The 19,296-nt window shown below is 38.0% G+C and overlaps 1 protein-coding gene across 1 annotated transcript in view; it reads right to left on the reverse strand.

The window, feature by feature from the left end:
* Nucleotides 1-328: 328 nt before the first annotated feature.
* The window catches only part of TRA2B (transformer 2 beta homolog), a 35,754-nt gene continuing 16,786 nt past the window's right edge, over nt 329-19,296 (reverse strand). The window contains exons 3-9 of the mRNA XM_039487675.1: nt 13,979-14,141; nt 12,386-12,574; nt 9,232-9,347; nt 7,789-7,872; nt 3,031-3,099; nt 1,639-1,712; nt 329-739 (exon numbers count right to left, since the gene is read on the reverse strand). Of these exons, the coding sequence (XP_039343609.1) occupies nt 729-739; nt 1,639-1,712; nt 3,031-3,099; nt 7,789-7,872; nt 9,232-9,347; nt 12,386-12,574; nt 13,979-14,141 (706 nt within the window). The 3' untranslated portion in view covers nt 329-728. The remainder of the gene's footprint in view (nt 740-1,638; nt 1,713-3,030; nt 3,100-7,788; nt 7,873-9,231; nt 9,348-12,385; nt 12,575-13,978; nt 14,142-19,296) is intronic.

Here is a 19,296-nt window from a genome sequence, read left to right on the forward strand (position 1 = left end):
CCATATAACAGTAATTTATAAAAAAGCCTTCTCCAAGTATACAATACTATTTAAACTTACCCTTCCCTCCTGCTAGTGTACAAGTTACATATAAGGCTTGACTAGTCAGACCTTTAGATGAGCATCTATTTACAAGCCACAAAGCAGTGATTTTGTAGAAGTAACTTTTCTCCAGATAAAAGCAGTATAAACAACTTTTTATTAATGGGCTTCATACTATGCATATTCTGGGAGGCTGTGGAGAAGGGCGATGACTGGCTTTTCTCTTAGTTAATTAGCTACTGATTTTGAGAACTGGAGGAACAGATTACTTTGGCTATGCATAAGATTTGGGAAGTAAAAATCAAACTGTTTATTTTTTTTACCATTTGAAAGCATTTTACACAGGTTTGATCTTCAGAATATCCTGGAATCAGTAGAAAAAACTTTAAATGAACAGTTTTGTATAATAGAAACCTTTCAGCAGTCAAAATTCTGACTAAAAAAATACATGCAAAACATACTCCTCTCAAAAACACAACTTTGAACAAAGCACCAAACTACACAGATATGCAGAATGAAACAGCATTTTAACTTCACCAAAAAGTAGTCTTCATAAAAGGTGTAAAAGTCACCTATTCCCTAGGCACTGCTCACTTTTTAAACAGAATAGACAATAAAAATATTGTCCACATATCTGCGATCCCAGCTCAAGGGCTGTAGTTAGAAATTCCTCTAAACTTCATGTTTTAATAGCGACCTGAAAGAGGAAAAAGTAAACATACATTAATTCATTTCGTAATTACTAATAGACTAAATCTTTAAAAATATCAGTCAAAGCCTTTCAACATCTGTGATCAGATTTTTATGTGGGTAACAAATTCAAGAGCTAAGGGCTTGTCCGCATAGGGAAATTTACCAGTATTAACTATAGAACAGATCTTCCCTGTGTAAGCCAAGCCCTGAGACACTTGACATATGGAGGACCAGTGTTTCAAGGTACTGAGAAAGGACAGATACAGCGCAGATTACTATTTACGGCAGAAGGATGTTTCCATATTTATTAGCAAAGAATGTGGGAACATCACTAACATGTATCCCTTATGACCAAGTAAAAATAATTTAATGGCATTCTATTTTAAACAGAACCTACCCATATAAACACCTCTCCAGAATATGTGCAGATATAGTGAGATACTCCAGAGAGAAGCCCTCATTTTAGCAACTTTTTTATATTAAATACTACTAATACAAAAGCCATAACTCTGACTTTAATCTCAGATTAATTTAAAAAGTGGTATCTGTCCTATAGAAAATACTGTGATGGGAAACTCAGTTACAACATGTTAGCCTCTGCCGGGATTGACCATTTGATTTTGAGCATAACCAAAACGTTAACCGTGACATGGCAATATGGTGTAGCTGGGTCTCCCATGAGTTTTTAAAAGGAAAGTTATGTACGGCAAGGAAACAAGAGTAAAACTGACATTTGCCTTGTCCTTAAAAGGTGGTCACTTGCTTGGAGAACTTTTCCCCCCCCCCCCCAAGGGGCATTAAACTAGATGGTGAGAATATTAAAGTTCCAGTAGTCATGCTCAATTTTTTTCTACATGGAAATCATCCAATCAATGACACAGCCAATTCTAAAACAAGACTTACGAGGTGAATAGGATCGAGATCTGGAGCGAGATCTGTAACCTCCTCGGCTGTAGTATGGGGATGGTGATCTTCTCCTGTGGAAAGGATTAACATGATAATTAAGCTAATTCAGGTTTTAAAGTAATTAACACTGATATACACAAATTCAAACAATACCAAGAAATACTATATTATAATTCTCCTTCGACACCCCTATTGCTCATGATTAGTGTACATCCCATGAAAACTGGTCACCAGACATTTAAGGTTAATCCTGTCACACATGCACTGTAGCTGCCTGTGCAACATTCTTAACTGGCAGTTGATTCACTGAAAATCACACATTGCTGAGCTGACACAGGAGCATCTGTATACTGTATTAACAGATGTTACCTAAAAGTCAGTAAAGGTACTAGCACATAATGGCCATATGGGGTCACACCAATGGTCCATGTGGCCAAGTATCCTGTCTTCCAACAGCGCCGGACGCTTTAGAGGGAATGAACAAAGCAGGGCAATCGTTGAGTGATCCACTCCCTGTTGTCCAGTCCCAGGATCTGGCAACCAGCCACGTAAGTACACTAACAGCATGGGGCTTGTCCCTGACCATCTTGGCTAATAGCCATTGATGAACCTAAGCTCCCGGAACTTTTCCCATTCTTTTTTGAATCTAGTTATACTTTTAGCCTTCACATCCCCTGGAAATGAGTTCCACAGGTTCACTGTGTGCTGGGTGACTGCATGCCTATAAAAGCTATAGTGTGAAGAAAGCAAGCTTGAGGTACTTAATATTTCCAGAGAAAAGGTTTCATTTTATATTTTAAAAAACAAACCATGAGTAATGCCAATGTTAATTTTTGGACTATTAAATATTCAGAGACTGAGAAACATTAATCTTATGCATAATCAAACAGCATACCATATGATAAGCAACAAACCAATACCTCTTATTTTAGATTTGTTTCTAATTTAAATATTTATTTGGAGATGAATAGCTAACACCAACAGCTGCAATCTCTGGGCTGGTCAAAAGTTAGCCAGGCCCCCCAAATCAAGGCTTTCTACATTTGTTTTTTTCCCCCACTGGGTTCTGTCCCCCAGCATTGAAGTCCACAGAATAGTTTAAGAGTAACTGAAAAATTCATAACTCTTTGGCAGATTGTGCATTTTCTATGTGTAAAGCTCAACCACCAGCTTATGTTATCACCAACCTATATAATTTTAACCGGGTGGCCTTTTGTTTTAATGAGTTCTGTGGCTCGCTGAAGAATTGTATTTGCTCACCAGTGACTATTCCACTTTCTTTTAATGCTTTTGGATGTACATTAGGCCTCAGCTGTTTGAATTTTTTAGGCAGGCTGTTTCATGAATATTTCTACTGTTCTTTGGATATTAAATCCTATCCAAGCATACCTGTAGATCTGATCCCTGTCTTGGGCACCTCTCCATCCTCCTCCTCCTCCTCCTCCTCCACCACCTCCTCTGTGAAGACAGAAGCAAAATAACTTTTTTCGCACTTTATTATTTTCAAAGGTATAAAACAGGGAAAACAAAGTGTTATATTGAATATAAAACTACAGTTGGATCACACAGGAAAGACAAGAAAATACCTAAATAAAATTTGCTGCATTGTGTAAGTGTAAGCTACCTCTCTCATCACAGTTCATTTGCGTACTATGCCCAGCATGGCTTGGCAAAAATCACAAAGCGTCTGGGAAAGTTGAGGAAGTCTCATGGTCCAGTTTACCAATACTGTCCGTTATAATTTCCTATCCTCCAGGTAGCAGCAGTTTGAGATTATCTTCCATTTTAAATTGAAGCAAATGCAGTCACACTACTTTGTGCAAAAATTTGTACTTGCTCATTCACCAGGGAGCAGTAGTTATGTTTTGAAATGAGATAAGTAAGACCAGTTCATTTTCATAATAGGATTTCACACATGAGCTAGTAAAATTCTCATTTTAATGGAAGTGTCTTAATTATGTAGTGGGGAAGTGGTCATATTTGGTACAGGGTAGCCAAATAACATATACTGTAAACATTATACATTGTATACCATCTACAAACATGCCAGGTGTCTTGCAATGCAAATAAGATATGGTCTCTGGTCCAAAGACATTATAATCGGAGTTCTAAACAAGACTCAAATGAGGGAAGGAAGGAGGAAAGGAAGTAAGTGTTAGAAAAATAAGGAGTTGATTACTTTGGAATGAACATACTATTTTGAGAATTTTTCTGTTTGAAGTTACATAGGTAGTTTAACATAAGTCTGTCCATTCTGCTTTCCTCTCTGCCCCTGCTCATCACTGCAATCTCAGTGCTTATTTGCAGCATAGATGAGGCCATAACTCTGCCCTTTCACAATGATCCTTTGGGCCTAATGGAAAAAAGTGTATACGGAGATGTCAAAGGCTGAGCAGGTGGCTAAATGGTCAAACTGGGAGTTTGGGAGTCATCACTAGACAACACTTTAGGGTGAAGATGTAGATTGTAGACAAAGCCACTTGACTGGTCTCCCTGGGAGAAGGCCAGTCATCTTGTAATTTGGATTACAGAGGATGGGGGGGAGGGGAGGAAGGAGAGAAGAGGAGATAAGTGGATATTCAAAGACCTTTAAGCTTTACTTCTCAAAGGCCAGAAGCAAAAAGATAAAAATTAACACTTCCAGTGAGAGGCCGGCAGGAAAGGAGACTACATACTGAATATTTCTAAGTAGGAATTCCTTATCTATTTTTTCTAAAGACTGAATAGAATTTTATTCAATAAGATTTCCTAGTACAGCACCAATGTATGTAATTAGTGTCTGCTTGCACCAAAAATGTGATTTATATTACTTAATTTGTGACAACACTCCTAGTTCCATAAGACCTGGCTAGGCGAGAGTACATTTCCTTAACACAATGGGGACCTGCTCCACGACTAGGGTTCCTAGGCACTATGGTAATACAGTACAAATAAATAAATAATCGTGCGAGGGAGTTAAGTTCTAACACGTCAAAAAGAGAAGGCATTTTAGCTATAAGGACAACTGGTAGATTCTTAAACATCCAGACACCGGAAGTAAGATTGTGGCTTAGCCTCAGCTTCAATTATGATAAAGGCTGTAAATATGCTGCAGAACAAGGTAAAATCCTAAAGCTACCTGCTTATTTTTAAGTAAGGGTAGGTGGAAAGATTGAGGCCCAGACAGTTTGTTGAAATTACATAAGGTGAGTCCCTGTATTCTTACCAAGCATTTCTGTTCTAAAAGCATGGCACTTCTAGAACAAGAGTATATGTAACAGGTAAAGGGGAGGAGAAAATAGTGGATAGGAAGATGAATATATGGAGATGTGGGGAATGTGTACGACTTATAAATTTTGGTTGATATTGTGAGGTTACAAAAATTTCTGTATGATGAAATGCCTGTCTGTCTGTATCCACCGCTGCTGACAGGGCTGTAAGCACTATCGCCCAGATGAGATACAATGGAGAGTAGGTATGGTTAGATACTATACTCTGGCTGTTCAATAGGTATGCTAAAGAAATTGGCCAGAGCTGGGAGAAGCCATTTGGCTGTAGGAGGAGAGTTCTGGAGAGTGGAAAAATTATCAGCAGCAGAACAAAAGCAGGTGTTTGGGGTGAGACATAAAAACCATGAGGGACTCAGAGCCACACAGGATGCTCTGGGCAGAAGAGACAGGCCTGGCTTTCATGGGGGTGGGGTTAGCTGCAGGACCAGCCAAGATGAGAGAAAGCAAGGTTTTGTTTGTTTTGGTTTTGGGGGTGGGGTGGGGCGAGGAGAGAAAAGAGAGAAGGGAAGAGGCTCCATCATTCAGAAGTTAAAGCCATGAGGTGCAACAGGCTGGTCTGAGACATCCCCAGAAGACCCAGCTCTCAGCCCAACGAATACTCTAGAGTGGTAAGGAAACTGAGCATGGAGTTGATTTTTGTATAAATCTGTGCATTTCTCATGCTAGTAAAGGATGAGCAGTGGTGTTTTAGAATCCTGTGCAAAGTCTGCGTACTTTGTTCACCTATTACATGTCCTTGAAGAATTAACTTGTGGGTCCAGAAAACCTACAAAGCTGGAGTTATGGGAGCTACAGGGAAGCCCGAGGGGCAAGGCAGCAGCTATCAAGAGGGAGTGCTAGATAGAGGATCTGCACCACAAGAGTGCCTAGATCACCAAAGACCCGGCAACGGCTGTATTCTGCTCAAACTCTGCAGGCTTAAAGCACATGAGATACAGGGGCTGGATCTCTTCACAGCAGTCTGGTGAGTGACCACGGGTGTGCTTGACTAGATATGACAGTGTACACTGTCTACAGAGCACCTACCACTAGCCAGGATGCAGAGCAAAGACTATGCTTAATTCTAACAGTGACGTCACTAAACCACTGGTCCAGTCTTTATATTTGTGCACATCATTCCACTCTTAGTTAACGTTTCCCTTGTTTTAGTCTATGCTCTCTCTGGGCTCCCATTCCTGTTCCCCGTGCCTCATACTCCCAACACCAGTATGAGCACTACCAAGCGTGGAAGTAGTTAGTTTCACACTCCTGCTGGTATGCAGTGGTCAGGAGCATAATTCACCCTAAAGGAATTCTCCTGCATGAGCAGTTTCAAGTAGTTGGTGAGATTCTATCAGGCCTGTATTTAATATAAGCTTCTGTAAAACCAGCTACAACATCAATAAAGGGAATAAAGCAAGTAATATTTGGAGGATTCATTGACTCCTCAAAATGAGACTTTCAGATTTAGAAAAAAAAGAAAGCATGACCAATTTTGAGTGATTATTACAGAAGGAGATAAAATAAAGTACGGTTGTCCTAGAAGGAGTGACAGCTAAGGAATAAAAGTTTTAAAATCTTATAACTGCACAAAATCTACCTCAGGCCTGATGATAAGAAGTCATTAAAATACACAAAGAAAATGAACTACTAGATATTAGCTTAACATTTAAATTGTGTCTTGACTCTTACTTTGTTCCGACTTTGTTCACGCAACCAATCTGAAAATTCAGATGTAACATGACATTTTTCATCAAGACCACCGCCAACCGGCTATATTCATGTGTGTTTTAAATAAATTTCAAACAGTTCTACAATTTATGTTTAACATATGCCAACATATGTTTAACTATGAACTTTCAGTCACGTGAAGTACAACCACGCTAGGTTTGTCAGACTTAAATCCTCTGCAAAATAAAACTGCTATTAAGCCTCGTTAGCATTTCCACTTTAAACAGTTGCCCTCTACCCGTTTATCTATATCATAGAATCCAAAGTTCCTACACTACCTCTGCATTCTATAGAGTTTTATCTACAATTCAACACTGCATGTGTCTAAGGTTTCACTTTTGCCCTTAATTTCTTTTATCTTCTCATTTCCTACAGTTAGTTGCTGTGTTGGTGGATCCTGAAGCAACTGTTGTCCATAACAGGCTTTACAACAGGAAAGTCTAACTATGGGTGCCAAGGAGTTAGCTGATAGATATGAAGCCGTGAAATACGATTGCCCTCTGTTTTGTAGAAAGGCTGTGACATTTTCATAGGATAGATGTACACTCTAACTTTCAAAATAAATCTTCCACTGTTGTACTCCAAGTGATAATAACTCTGAACATTGGTGGTCACTGCTATTTTTACCACTGTATTGACTACATTTCTCCAGAGCATGGCTAGACCACCAGATGGGAAAACACAAGTGGCAGAGGTCTATACTAGTACTTTCCCCACTGCTGTCTCTTGGAGATTTTTCTTCTTCCCCTTTTGGGCCAGCATACAGAAGTGGTGTGTGTGTGTGCTTGCTCTTAAAGCTGAAGTAGTCACAGCATAGACACTATTAAGCTATTAAAATTATACAGATATACATGTAAGTATAGCATTATGGACTATATGTTGAAATTAGATCTCATTCAAACTGAAATTCTGATCTGTCTGTCACACTGGCTGTACATTACAAATAACAGATGGCAATCCACAATTATTTGCAGTAAAGACCAAAGATTTCAAACTAGAGCTTGGTTGTAAAATAGTGACTTCAAATGAGTTTCAAAAGGTATAGTTATAACATTTAGTAAGTTAAAAAGAAATGCAAATAATTTACTTCCAAAAAGCAGGAGGTTCAAGAGAAATTCTAGCCCAAGGTGATGTGCACACATTTTGGTATTTGTTACTAGTGGCTCACCTATAAGATCTGCTGTAATATTCACGATCATCATATCCTCTGTCATACCCTCTGTCATAGTAATCTCTTCGTCGGGAGCTGCCACTGCATGGAACAGTGAAATAAAGTTACAAAAATACAAAATACTGCATACAGGCAAGCCTGGCTGAGCTAACAGTACTTAGGAATCTTCAAATAAGGTGGTCAGGAAATGTAACTGCAAACTTAATCTGGATGTAACTTTTTGACATGAACACTAAGTTTAAATATTGCAGGAGGAATTATTTTCTAAGACATCTTTCACCTATTTGTAACTTTCAGGGGGTGGGGTGGGAGGGAGTCCCTTTTGGAAGGATTTTTCCTCAGTGAGCCCAGTATCATAGAAGATTAGGGTTGGAAGAGACCTCAGGAGGCCATCTAGTCCAACCCGCAGTAGCGACTTAAAACATATGAAAACAGTTTCAGTTACACAGCTACTAAACTGACTTTTCAAAAAAGCTGTCAGCTGACAAAAATGTTTTCTTCAAGTCTTTCAACTTGAGATCTTAGTTCTCATGTGCATTTGATGGTATGAAACCAAAATTTTTAATGCAAGCTTTTTAGATTGCAAGCTCAGAATTAAAGCTATAAGTTTATCTTTTCTGGGTATGTATGGCCTCTCCTACTGTTGGCCTCCAACTGCTCACACCCTCTTGGTTTTCCAGGCACTATTTCCCATGGAAAACAATTATGCTGATAGGTCTGGACAAATCACATCTGCCAATTGGAAGCAAGAACTGACTAAATTAAGGAACACTAGACAGGTAGATACAAAGTACTGAAATTGATGCATTTTTGGTGCATTAGGTTTTTTAAAAGCATTCAAGTGTTGTATTACCAGTAAGTGAAAAAAGTTCATGTAGTTTATTTCTATTTATGGTTATCTAAACACAAAAAAAAGTTACAAGTCACTAAATTATTGTACACAAATGCATCTCGACTTTTTACAGTTGGAAAAAGCATACAACCTTTGAGGGCTACCCACAAGTAAGAATTAAATAAAAGTTATGGAATTTGCTTCAATGATAATTACACAAGTTTGTCATTCATAAACTGAGTGGCAGTTACTTTGTTAACAAGTGCCATCATTTGACATTTTAAAGGTTGCTTTATCTGAAAATAGAATTTTCAGATTACATTTTTTTCCTGACAATGTTGTTTGATATGTAGCCGCAATGTTGACTGGCATCATTAACATTTGTGCAAATACACAAATCAAGGTGCACTACTATTTTATGCCCATATACCAAGAGCTGTATGTGTACGTTTGGAAGTCTGGGACTTAAACAAAAAAATCAGGATTGTGTTGATACAGAATTCCTACAAGAGCACAGAATTTCGCAAAATAAAACAAAGACTACTTGGCAAACTAAATGTGCATTTCCTTTATGCCACTTGCGCTATTCAATTTCTGAAGTAACTTACTAAGTTGGTCTCCCCATGTAGATTCCAGGTGTAGGGGTGTGAGGCCTTTTTGTTATGGAAAAATCTACCCGGATTCTTCTCCCATCAAGTTCCATTCCATTGGCACGCTCTTTAGCCTATATGGAGTGAAACAATCATGATTTAGATAGTTTAACTGCAAACAGATTAACTTCAGCCTAATAACTGCTAACACAGGTTTCTATCAACTACTTCTCCCTCCTTTCCCAACTAGCTGGGGTTGTATCGTTGATCTGTCTTTTCCAAGTTTGCCAGTCCAATGCTTGCTCCATATCCACTTCATCCTCCCTTACAGTCCATCCACCGTTTACTTGGCTGTCCTCTTGTTCTCAGCCCACAAACTAGTCTCAGATGTCTTCCTAATGGGATGCCTTTCATCCATCTTTGTACATGATGATACCTTCTCAGCTGCTTCTTTAATAGCTTCTCTCAGATACGGAAAACCTTGGTTTCATGCCTGATATTCCACATGTGGTCCTCCAAGGTCTCCCCTCAAACATCTCATTTCAATAACTTCAAGTCTTCTCAAGTGCCTCTCTTTGATTACCCATATCTCTGATCCACACAGAAGAGCCGGGTCTTACCATGGTTTTCTATAGTTGCCCCATATGTAATCTGGGCATTCATTTATTAGAATTCATTTACCTTGCACCAGACTTCCCCCATGCTCAGCTGTCTTGGTTATGGTTCTCTGATTTCTCTATTTGTCACTAACCAACCCCACCAGATAAACACAGATGATACCTGATTTAGGTGCTGGCCCTCAATGTTGATATTCATCTGTCGTAGTTCTGAGCAAGTCACCCACTTGATTTCTCTTTTCTTTACTCATTTTGACACTATAGGTTTTAGTTCCCTATTGCCAGCATCAATTGTCTGGACCAAATCTTCCTCACCATCGGCCATTAGCAAAATTTTATTTGTACAGATCTTCATACAACCTTCAATTTGGATTTACTTACCTATGAAGTCTATCACAATTATGAATAGTAATGAACTAAGCACTAATCCCTGGTGGAGTCCAACCTTCACCTTGAAGCCTTCCTTGAAACACTGAAGGGCAACTGGCTCTTGTCATGGAACCCTCATACAAACTCATCACCATCTGAACAAGATCCTCCAGTACCTCATAGAATTAGAGATGCACCAGCAGTCATGTACGTATTTTGCCAGATGCTCTCTCTCAAAAAAAACAACACACAACAAAAAAGCCCAACCAATGAACCATGCTAGATATTTTATCATCAACTGTCTGCCAATGATTATACTATTTTCCTTTTCTAAAGCAAAACTGCTTTTTTCCTTAAATGGGCTACACATTTCAGAGAATGCAGCTATGATTCTCAGTTTCACACAGAGGCACAGAAGCTTCAAACAGTTGTGTAGGTCACTTTTGTGTTTGTATATCAGTACCAATATGGAATTATCTTTTCCTCCCAGAGTGCAGAATTTGTGAGCCAACGTATCCTAGCCTCTCTCAAGGCTTTGATCATTACCACCATCGTTTCATCTGGACCTGCTGCTTTTCCAGGTGACCTGTGGGCAGACCTCGAAAGCATCTACATTCCTAATTATTGCTTCGTATGACAATACAGCATATAAAGGGTTTTCCACATTAAGTAGACCCCCAGAATTTTTGCTGTCAGTTACATACAAGACCCCTGCATCCTTTATGAATGGTGTGCTCACTTTGTCATCTTCCTTTTGTTTCTTGTCCATGAGATCATATATATTTTCTTTTTGGCAAATTGAGAAGTTGTGCATCTCATTATACAGTGTATCCAAAGCTAGGTTTCTTGCCTTCTTTACTGCTTGCCTGGAGGCTCTATAGGTAGCAGCCTTCTTTACTGCTTGTCTGGAGGCTCTATAGGTAGCATCCACTTCTTCTGAAGGGTTATTTTCCTAATGCATGTTTCATTGGAGCAAACCTCATACTGGATCCATTTGCCAGTTGCAAACATTACAACCAAAGTGCTGGGGGTCCCAGTGGTTTGCTTCGGGTAACAGTACACACATCTTCAAATTGAGTTTGTATTTAAGAAGGTAACTCTGGTACAACTCGAGATTTACCTTGTATTTTTGTTTAAAGCATAACACACCTTTATTTTGTGCTGAGATACCAACAAAGGACAGGATCTAATAATTCCTCAAGATGGCTTACAGCTCTTATATGATGAATAGAGTTAGTCTTCTGGGATATGTGTAAGTTACTTTCACCTCCAGCTGTGTATGGGCAACATTAATAGTCTAACTGCCATGGTCAGGTTCTAGTCTCCAAGCACTGTGAAAAGGTGTATTTATTATTGACATTTGAAATTTTGCTTCAACGTGTATTTGAACACAAGATGATTGTGGCTTTGGGCACATATTTGATTAATTATGCTAATATAAAAACTAAAACCATATAAACCTTTTAAAATACTGTTTTAAGACTATCATACATTTACCCGTTTGTCAAGACCTACATCCAAAATCAAATGCACACCAGGGGAGAGTTTAATATCTCATCTACTTCAAATTGAGAATTAAAAGTTAACTGGTTTGTAAGCCTGATTACATATTAAAATCCTCCATTCAGTAGATTTAAATACTAAAATAGTGTTTCATTCATCCCAGAGGATCATAAAGCAATTTACAATTATATTCATATAAACAGTACTAGTGAAATGCAACAACGAGCAGGGAAAAGCAGCTTTGGTCAAACACACATAACCAGCTGTGTGGAACTATTTATTTCTCACCAACGTAGGGCTGAATTGAGCTGAAATTTAAACCTGTGGTATTTGAAATAGTTATCACTAAATCATTCCTTTCAGAAGCTTGCCTTTTAACCACTTGGTCAAATCAGTTAGAGTAAATACATTCATAAGCCCATCAGTTATTTTGAAGAATCGTTGTTAGACTACAGAAAAAAAATGCCAATGCTTCCAAGACTGCTGTTCTTGTTCAGGTGCATATTTTCATTATAGCAGTTTCAAGTATTAATGAATACTGTACCTTAATTCCTTATCTACACTGTCTCAAAGGTTTAAAAAAAATAAATCACATTTTACAGGGCTATGTACTAGTTATACAGGAATAAGTTTTTAACAGTTGGGAATTGCAAATTTTAAAAGCGTTATATATTCCAGCTTACCTCCTTTGCATCATCAACATTTTCAAAGTACACAAATGCAAATCCTCTTGAACGCCGAGACTGCTGGTCATACACAATGGAAACATCAGCAATTGGGCCATACTTGGAGAACACTTCTCTCAGGTCCCTTTCTGTGGTGTATAGGCTCAATCCAAACACACCGAGACAACAGTTTGGGTCAGGATTTGCCTAGAAGAACAAAAAAAAAGTTTCTCCTTTCAAACTTTTAGCAATACAGTGACTTTATAAACGTGAGTTGATTTGGCATGACTTCAAGACAGAAAAATCTACTGCTATCTAAGAAGCTAGTTTTACTCACAACAGACATGTGTTAGGAACAAATCTTCAGACTTAGCTTTCACAAAAACATGTTTTGCATTTCTCACTCCAAGAGGAGCACACAATTCTCATGCCAAACTTTGTAGTGGCATCACAACTTTATTTCCAGAAGCGGGTATTGTCTGGAAGTGTCCAATAGTCTATCCACAGAATAGGGTGCTGACTAGTGAATACGAATATCTGTATACTGGTCTGCGAGCACCTCTATATTGGAGTAGTTTGGCATTTATTTTATTCCTCATTTTAGACAGTTGAGAATGAACATGACTTTTTAGTCAAGCTAATTTGTTTTTGTTTAATGAAGACATCAAGGCAGCTTTCATTCCCCAATCTTCCCCCTCAAGTGTCCTCCTGATTAGGAAACTTTGGAAACTCAAAAATTAAGCCTATTTCTTTATTGAATATTTTATCTCGAGTGGGTATGTACACTTATTTGTTATTGTAGGGATGTTCTTAAAAAAAGCTACTAATACAGTCCTGATTCAAGTACAAAAAAAAAGCATTTGTTTGGCAACAAAAATTACATGGACTTTGCAAACAAGGCAGATAAATTAAAGGGCCTATCAACTTTGACTGTACCCTTTAAAAGTTTTTAATAGAAAGTTTCAGGGTTTAAGGTGCCTGAATCTATGACAAAATGCTGTGTATTTCAAGAGACTGATGCAACAAATCTAGTTTATTAATTTTGAAACCTACAAAAAAAGGTAATTGCCAGACCTGTTTAAGAGAGAACTACCATCTTAATTTAATTGTGTGCTAATAGTCAGACAACATTTGTTTAGAAAAATGTCTACATTAACGTACAACTTTCAGTGAACAGGCACCTTAAGTTACTGTAAGCACTGTGAAACTTTAAAAATTACAAGCTCAAATGTGATCAAATAAGGAATATCTGAAGATCCAAACATTAATGTACTGAAGTACTAGTTACCCACTCATAATAAACAGAACACACAGAAGACAAAAACTTACAAATACCTGAGATCACAATTTTCTTCCAAAAATTATTCAAATCATCATAATGTAACATTTAAAATGTGGTAATTTATAGTTACAAACAAACTTCTCATGTTTCGCTGTGAATTTTTATTAATGTAGTACACCATGAAGATTAAATTTAGTTTCCAAATCTGAGAAGCAGATTGCTTTTATAGATTCCTTGGTTCAAGGGGAAGGACAAACATATTGAAAATTGCAATACACCCACAAACAGCTACATTTAACAATCCCAATGTGTTAAAGTAACAGTCTTACCCTGTTTCCAACATGACGCCTACGAGTAGACATAGGGGAATGGCTGTGACTGTGTCGTCGTCGATAATCCCGACTGTAAGACCTGCTCCTGGACCTCCTGTGAGAGCGGGAACGAGAGCGTGATCTTGTATAGTGTCTACGAGAACTCCTCCTTGACCTAGATCTGTGCAGAGAAAGAACTAAGTTACTTCTGAGGGGTTACCATATTGCAACTACACATTAATATGAGGAAATCAAAAAAGTTACCCATTTTCTATTTATAGGTAACTTAAAAATCATGTTGTACTACATCTTGTAGGGCAATACAAGTACCTATTTCATCACCAGTTCTCAAGTTTCTCAACTCAATCTTTACAGTCAGATTAGATTACTTTAGGATATTCACCACTATAGCAGGCCCCCATATAATTTCCATTGCAAAAACAGAATTCCAAACTCCATTTCAACCCCAATGTTGAAAGATATACCAGGTACTCCTATTTATCCTCAATACAAGAGGATACCCTAATGAAGCTGAAAAACAACTACTTTAAGAACTGTAAGGAAATAATCTTCACAGTATAAAACAACCATGCAGCACTTGGCCAAAAGACATTAAGATAAAGAGCTAAGTGGGAGCTGAAAGAGATTAGACATTTATATTGAGTATGAGATCATCCAGTTACTCTAGCTATTAAAACTCACCACTAACCATCGTTCTGAGTGTTGGCATTATACAGTCACACCTGTGGTAGGGACCCCCTGTGCAACTGAGCTTCTGGAACCTTTCTGGAAAAGCAGTGCTTATTGGGACAGTGCAAATACCCTCTTTCAGCATTGAATATTTGGAGATCATAAGAAGCTGTGCAATCCCAATCTGCTTTAATTCCTTCCATTAAACCTTCTAGAGCTCTTAAGACAGCAGAACTGTTAACTAATAGGTGGGGAAGTTGGGCGATGAAGCCAGGTAACATTCCTTGAGCTTTGCCTTGTGTTACAACTTAACTAAGCAGGGAATTGGCTTAACATAGTGCTGACCACAAACTGTCCATGTCTACGCTAACATAGGAGTCAGCATATTACCTTACTTGACCCCTCAACAGCAATGTTTAAGAAATTTGTAGTTGAGAAACACCCTTGAAGAATAGAAGCTGACGGTCAACCTCTCTTCAAAGTAGTCTCTGCATACTCCCTTTTGTGACTCAAACAATCTCCAAAAGGACAGGGGACAAGAAGGGACTAAAGGAAATGCAAAATGGGTCTAGACTACTGGGCAACCTGTCAAATTTGAAACTGGACTGATGTTGAGAAAAAAAAAAGAGCCAAATTTCACCTTTGTTTCAAGTGACTTTATACTCTTCAGCTGCAGAGACTTCTGGGGAAGGGGCAATGGAGATAAATTCTAGAAGTAATACTCTTCATCTAAAAGACAATGGTGGGGGGAGGAGAGAGCTAACTTTGTTCAAGTTGGAGCAACCCCTTAGATGCTGCTGCAGATCTAGTCTTTCTTTTGAGTTTTATTTCTGTGCAAAGCTTGCCATTAAAAATAAGGAAGGTTTCCTATTTTGGCTTGTGACTAAACCAACAAGCAAGGTAACTTGATCTAAGCTCAGTTGACAATGCCCAATGTCAGAGTTCTGACTTATCTGATGGTATCCAGAAAGCATGGAGTGCATGCCCTGGAACAGAGTGACCCATCAGTTACAGTCTTAATAGGCACTGGGAAGATAGGTCAAGAAAAGGGAATACCTGATTCCAAACCTGCAATTGATATCAAAATACCTTAATCACTGGTGACATGGAGAATGCCAAGTCAAGCTTCCTGGAATTTTGATTTAAATTGGATTTTTTTGATAAAATGCTTTTTGAGGAAAAAACCTACCTAAAGATAATTTTAATTAAGATATCTTTGAGCTATAATGTATCTCATCATGGAATAAGGATTATAAATTCGAATTCTACAGTATGAGAATATATTATTGTAACGTTTAAGAAAAGGTTTATAAATGAGTTCTAATAGTTCATGAATTAGGGACCCAATGTTCTGGGGTTTGAGGGGCTTCTGTATAGATTATTTAGGTTAATCTTTATCTATCCAATGGGACTCGGTATTTTCTAGACTGAGCACTATCAGAGATGCTTAGTTTTGCAGTTCTCAAACTGCAAATGTGTCTCCAGAGATAACATGCTTGTTAATAGCAAAAATATTTTAAATAAATAAATAATATAGCGGTGAGAAAAGACCTCAACCCTATTGTCCCTCTACAAATTTATGTACACAGAGTCAATCCCTTACCTCTTTCTAAAATTGTTGGGGGCGGAATAGATCTGGACAAGGAGAAGAAGTCTGGAGATAAATGCGAGGAGACAGGCAGTAGAATAAAAAAGTGAAACTGGTTGAGCAGCATATTCCAAAAGTCTTGAGGTCTTTCTGAATGTAGCCTTCATTGATTTGAAATCTACCATAACATTCTCTCACTAGAAGGGAAAACCTATAATGGCAGCAGGCCATAAAAGAGATGCAGTTTGGGAATATTTTAATGAAGTTCCTCTACCTGTGAGTAAGACAGGCATGCATGCAAAATGCAAACAGTGCAACAAAGAAATGCATGACCTGGTTGCCTAAATGAAACATCATGAGAAGTGCTTCTTCTCAGGAGGAAGCTGCATTGAAGATGAAAGGAACATGTCTGAACATGCAGGATCTTCAGGTTGGTAAACTTTTTTATTTCATACTTTCTTAAAAACTGCCCGTCTTCCCTCTGGACTAGTCTTGATATCTCATGTTTGAGCAAAAAAATATAGTTGTTAGTTTATGGTATCATTTTAGATGCAATTATGATAAAAAATAAAAAGCTGAAATAGGCAAATCTTCCTTTTATAATTTCACCTTTAAAGTAGTACTGATTGTCAGTGAATGCAATGAGTAATACTAAATGAGCTGTATGGTAATAATTAAATAACTGCATTGACTTATTTTGTTTAGGAGAATCCATGCTCAACATACAGAATTCTGAAGACTATCCACCTTCAAGGTCACCATCATTTTATATAGTTTTAGAGTTATCTGCCAATGATAGTGTTTCAGTCACATCATGTAAGTCACATAACTGTGGCCATCACCTGTAGCGCAAAAAAGGAAGAAGTCTCCATCATCCAGAAACAGAGATAAGTTTGTGATAAGAACCAGAAGATTACAAAAAGAGGTAATAGATGAAAAAAACTGCCCAGTTTGTTTATGCAACAAGCTCTCCTTTCCATATGATTGAGAACCCACACTTCATTAACATGGTTCAGTCATTAAGACCAGGATACAGTACACCTAACAGAGCAGATGTCACAGGCAAATTGCTGGATCAAGTGTATGAAAGAGAAATTGAGCAGTGTGCAAAAGGTCTAGATGGGAAATTGTTAACCTGAGTCTTGATGGGTGGAGCAATGTCCACAATGATTCTGTTGTATGTGCTTGTGTGACAACAGAAGAAGGGAATGTCTTCCTTAGAGAAACAACTGATACATCAGGAAATGCACACACAGCAGAATACTTACAAGAAGTAGCAGTAAAAGCTGTAACAAACTGAAAAAAATTCAAATGTCTAGTATGCAGCTTGGTCACAGACAATGCTGCAAATGTATCCAAGGTGAGAAGAAATTTAGGAGGAAGTGAAGAGAGTCCCAAGCTGACAACATACGGTTGCAGTGCTCATTTGATGAACACTGAAGTCTTTGGCTAGGAGGTGCCAGAAATAAAGGCTAATGTCGTTGAAATTGCAAAATACTTCTGTAACAACCACTTTGCAGCAGCTGCTCTGAAAAAAGTGGGAGGAACCAAGGTAACTCTCCCACAAGATGTGCGATGGAACTCAATAGTGGACTGTTTTGAGTTTTCAAGAACTGGCCTAATCTGATGACAGTTTGTGAGCAAAATTGTGAACAAACAGATGGCACTGTCACAGCCAAAGTTCTCAACTTTGTGTTCAAGACAAATGTTGAACACATGCTGAGTAGCCTGAAGCTTATTTCTGTAGCCTCGAAGAAACTGCAGGGAAATAGCAGTTTCATTGCTAATGCTGTTGAAATCTGGAAGGAACTGAGTGAGATCTTAAAGAGAAATATGCAATGACAGAGTTAAATTACAAGCCTTAAAAAAAATGAATGGGACAAGCACTATCTCCAGCTCATTGTCTTGCAAATATTCTCAATACTCGATACCAGGGTCAAACCTTAACTGCTGAAGAAGAGGAGTTGGCTATGACATGGACATCCAGCAATCATCCCTCCATAATGCCAACTATAATAAACTTCAGAACTAAGGGTGAACCATTCAAGAAATATATGTTTGCTGATGTTTTTAAAAAAGTCACATAAGTGAACTGGAGGAAGTCAGTTAAGCACTTGGATTCAGAGGCTGTTGAAGTGATCTCTCTTGTAACAGCAGTAGCTTCTTCTGCCAGTGTAGAAAGTGAGAAATCAATTGGGACCTGAAAAAAGCAGGAAAGCTTGTTTTTCTTTTCTAGATTATGAACAAACAGGAAAATTAAGGTGAAGACTATTGCGTTAGCTGCAGAAGCCAGTATTTTAAATTTCTCGTGTTGACCTGGCTAACAGTTAATTTTTTTAAAATATTTCATTTAACTATTTTAAACAATTTTAACAAAAACAAACCTGATTTTAAAAAATTAAATGTATTAATTAGAAAGGCGGATTAGTTTTATAATTTGGTTTCTACATTTGCAATGGTGTGTTTGCTAAAGGAAATTCTTTATTCCTGTTTGCTGTTACTTTAATTATGCTGAGGAGGAGGAGGGAGGGGAAGTCTCTCCAGTTTTTATAAGTTAAACCCTGTATTTTGCATCTTGGTATTACAGAGACAGTTTACTTTCTTTTTATTCTTTAATAAATCTTTTCTGTTAAGGACCTGGTTGATCTTTCCTTGGGTGAATTCTCAGGGAAAGGGGAGGAGGAAGGCATCCCTCTGTAGTTGAATCCCGGTATCTCTCCTAGGAAAAGGGATGGGGGAGGAAGCAGGGGGGAATGGTTTACTTCTCCTAGGTGTAAGAACTCCATGGATTTGGGGCTCTTGGGATCCCCAAGGATTTTGGGGAAGGACTGTGTCCCAATACACGTACAAAAATTCATGCTTGTTTTGTTAGATTATATGTTTTCTGTTGAAGAAAAAAAATCCAGAATACATAACATTGTTTTAGTGAAATAAAACAATTTAAATGTCTGTCTGGTGATGTTCTCCTAACACAGCATGGCAAGAAAATCCTCCAAATATTAATGATTAACCTGTTGAATTGGAGATGTATATGAAGTCATTAGGAGGTGAATTATCT

This window comes from Mauremys reevesii, linkage group 9 (assembly GCF_016161935.1).
Source record: "Mauremys reevesii isolate NIE-2019 linkage group 9, ASM1616193v1, whole genome shotgun sequence".
NCBI classification, from domain to species: Eukaryota; Metazoa; Chordata; order Testudines; family Geoemydidae; genus Mauremys; species Mauremys reevesii.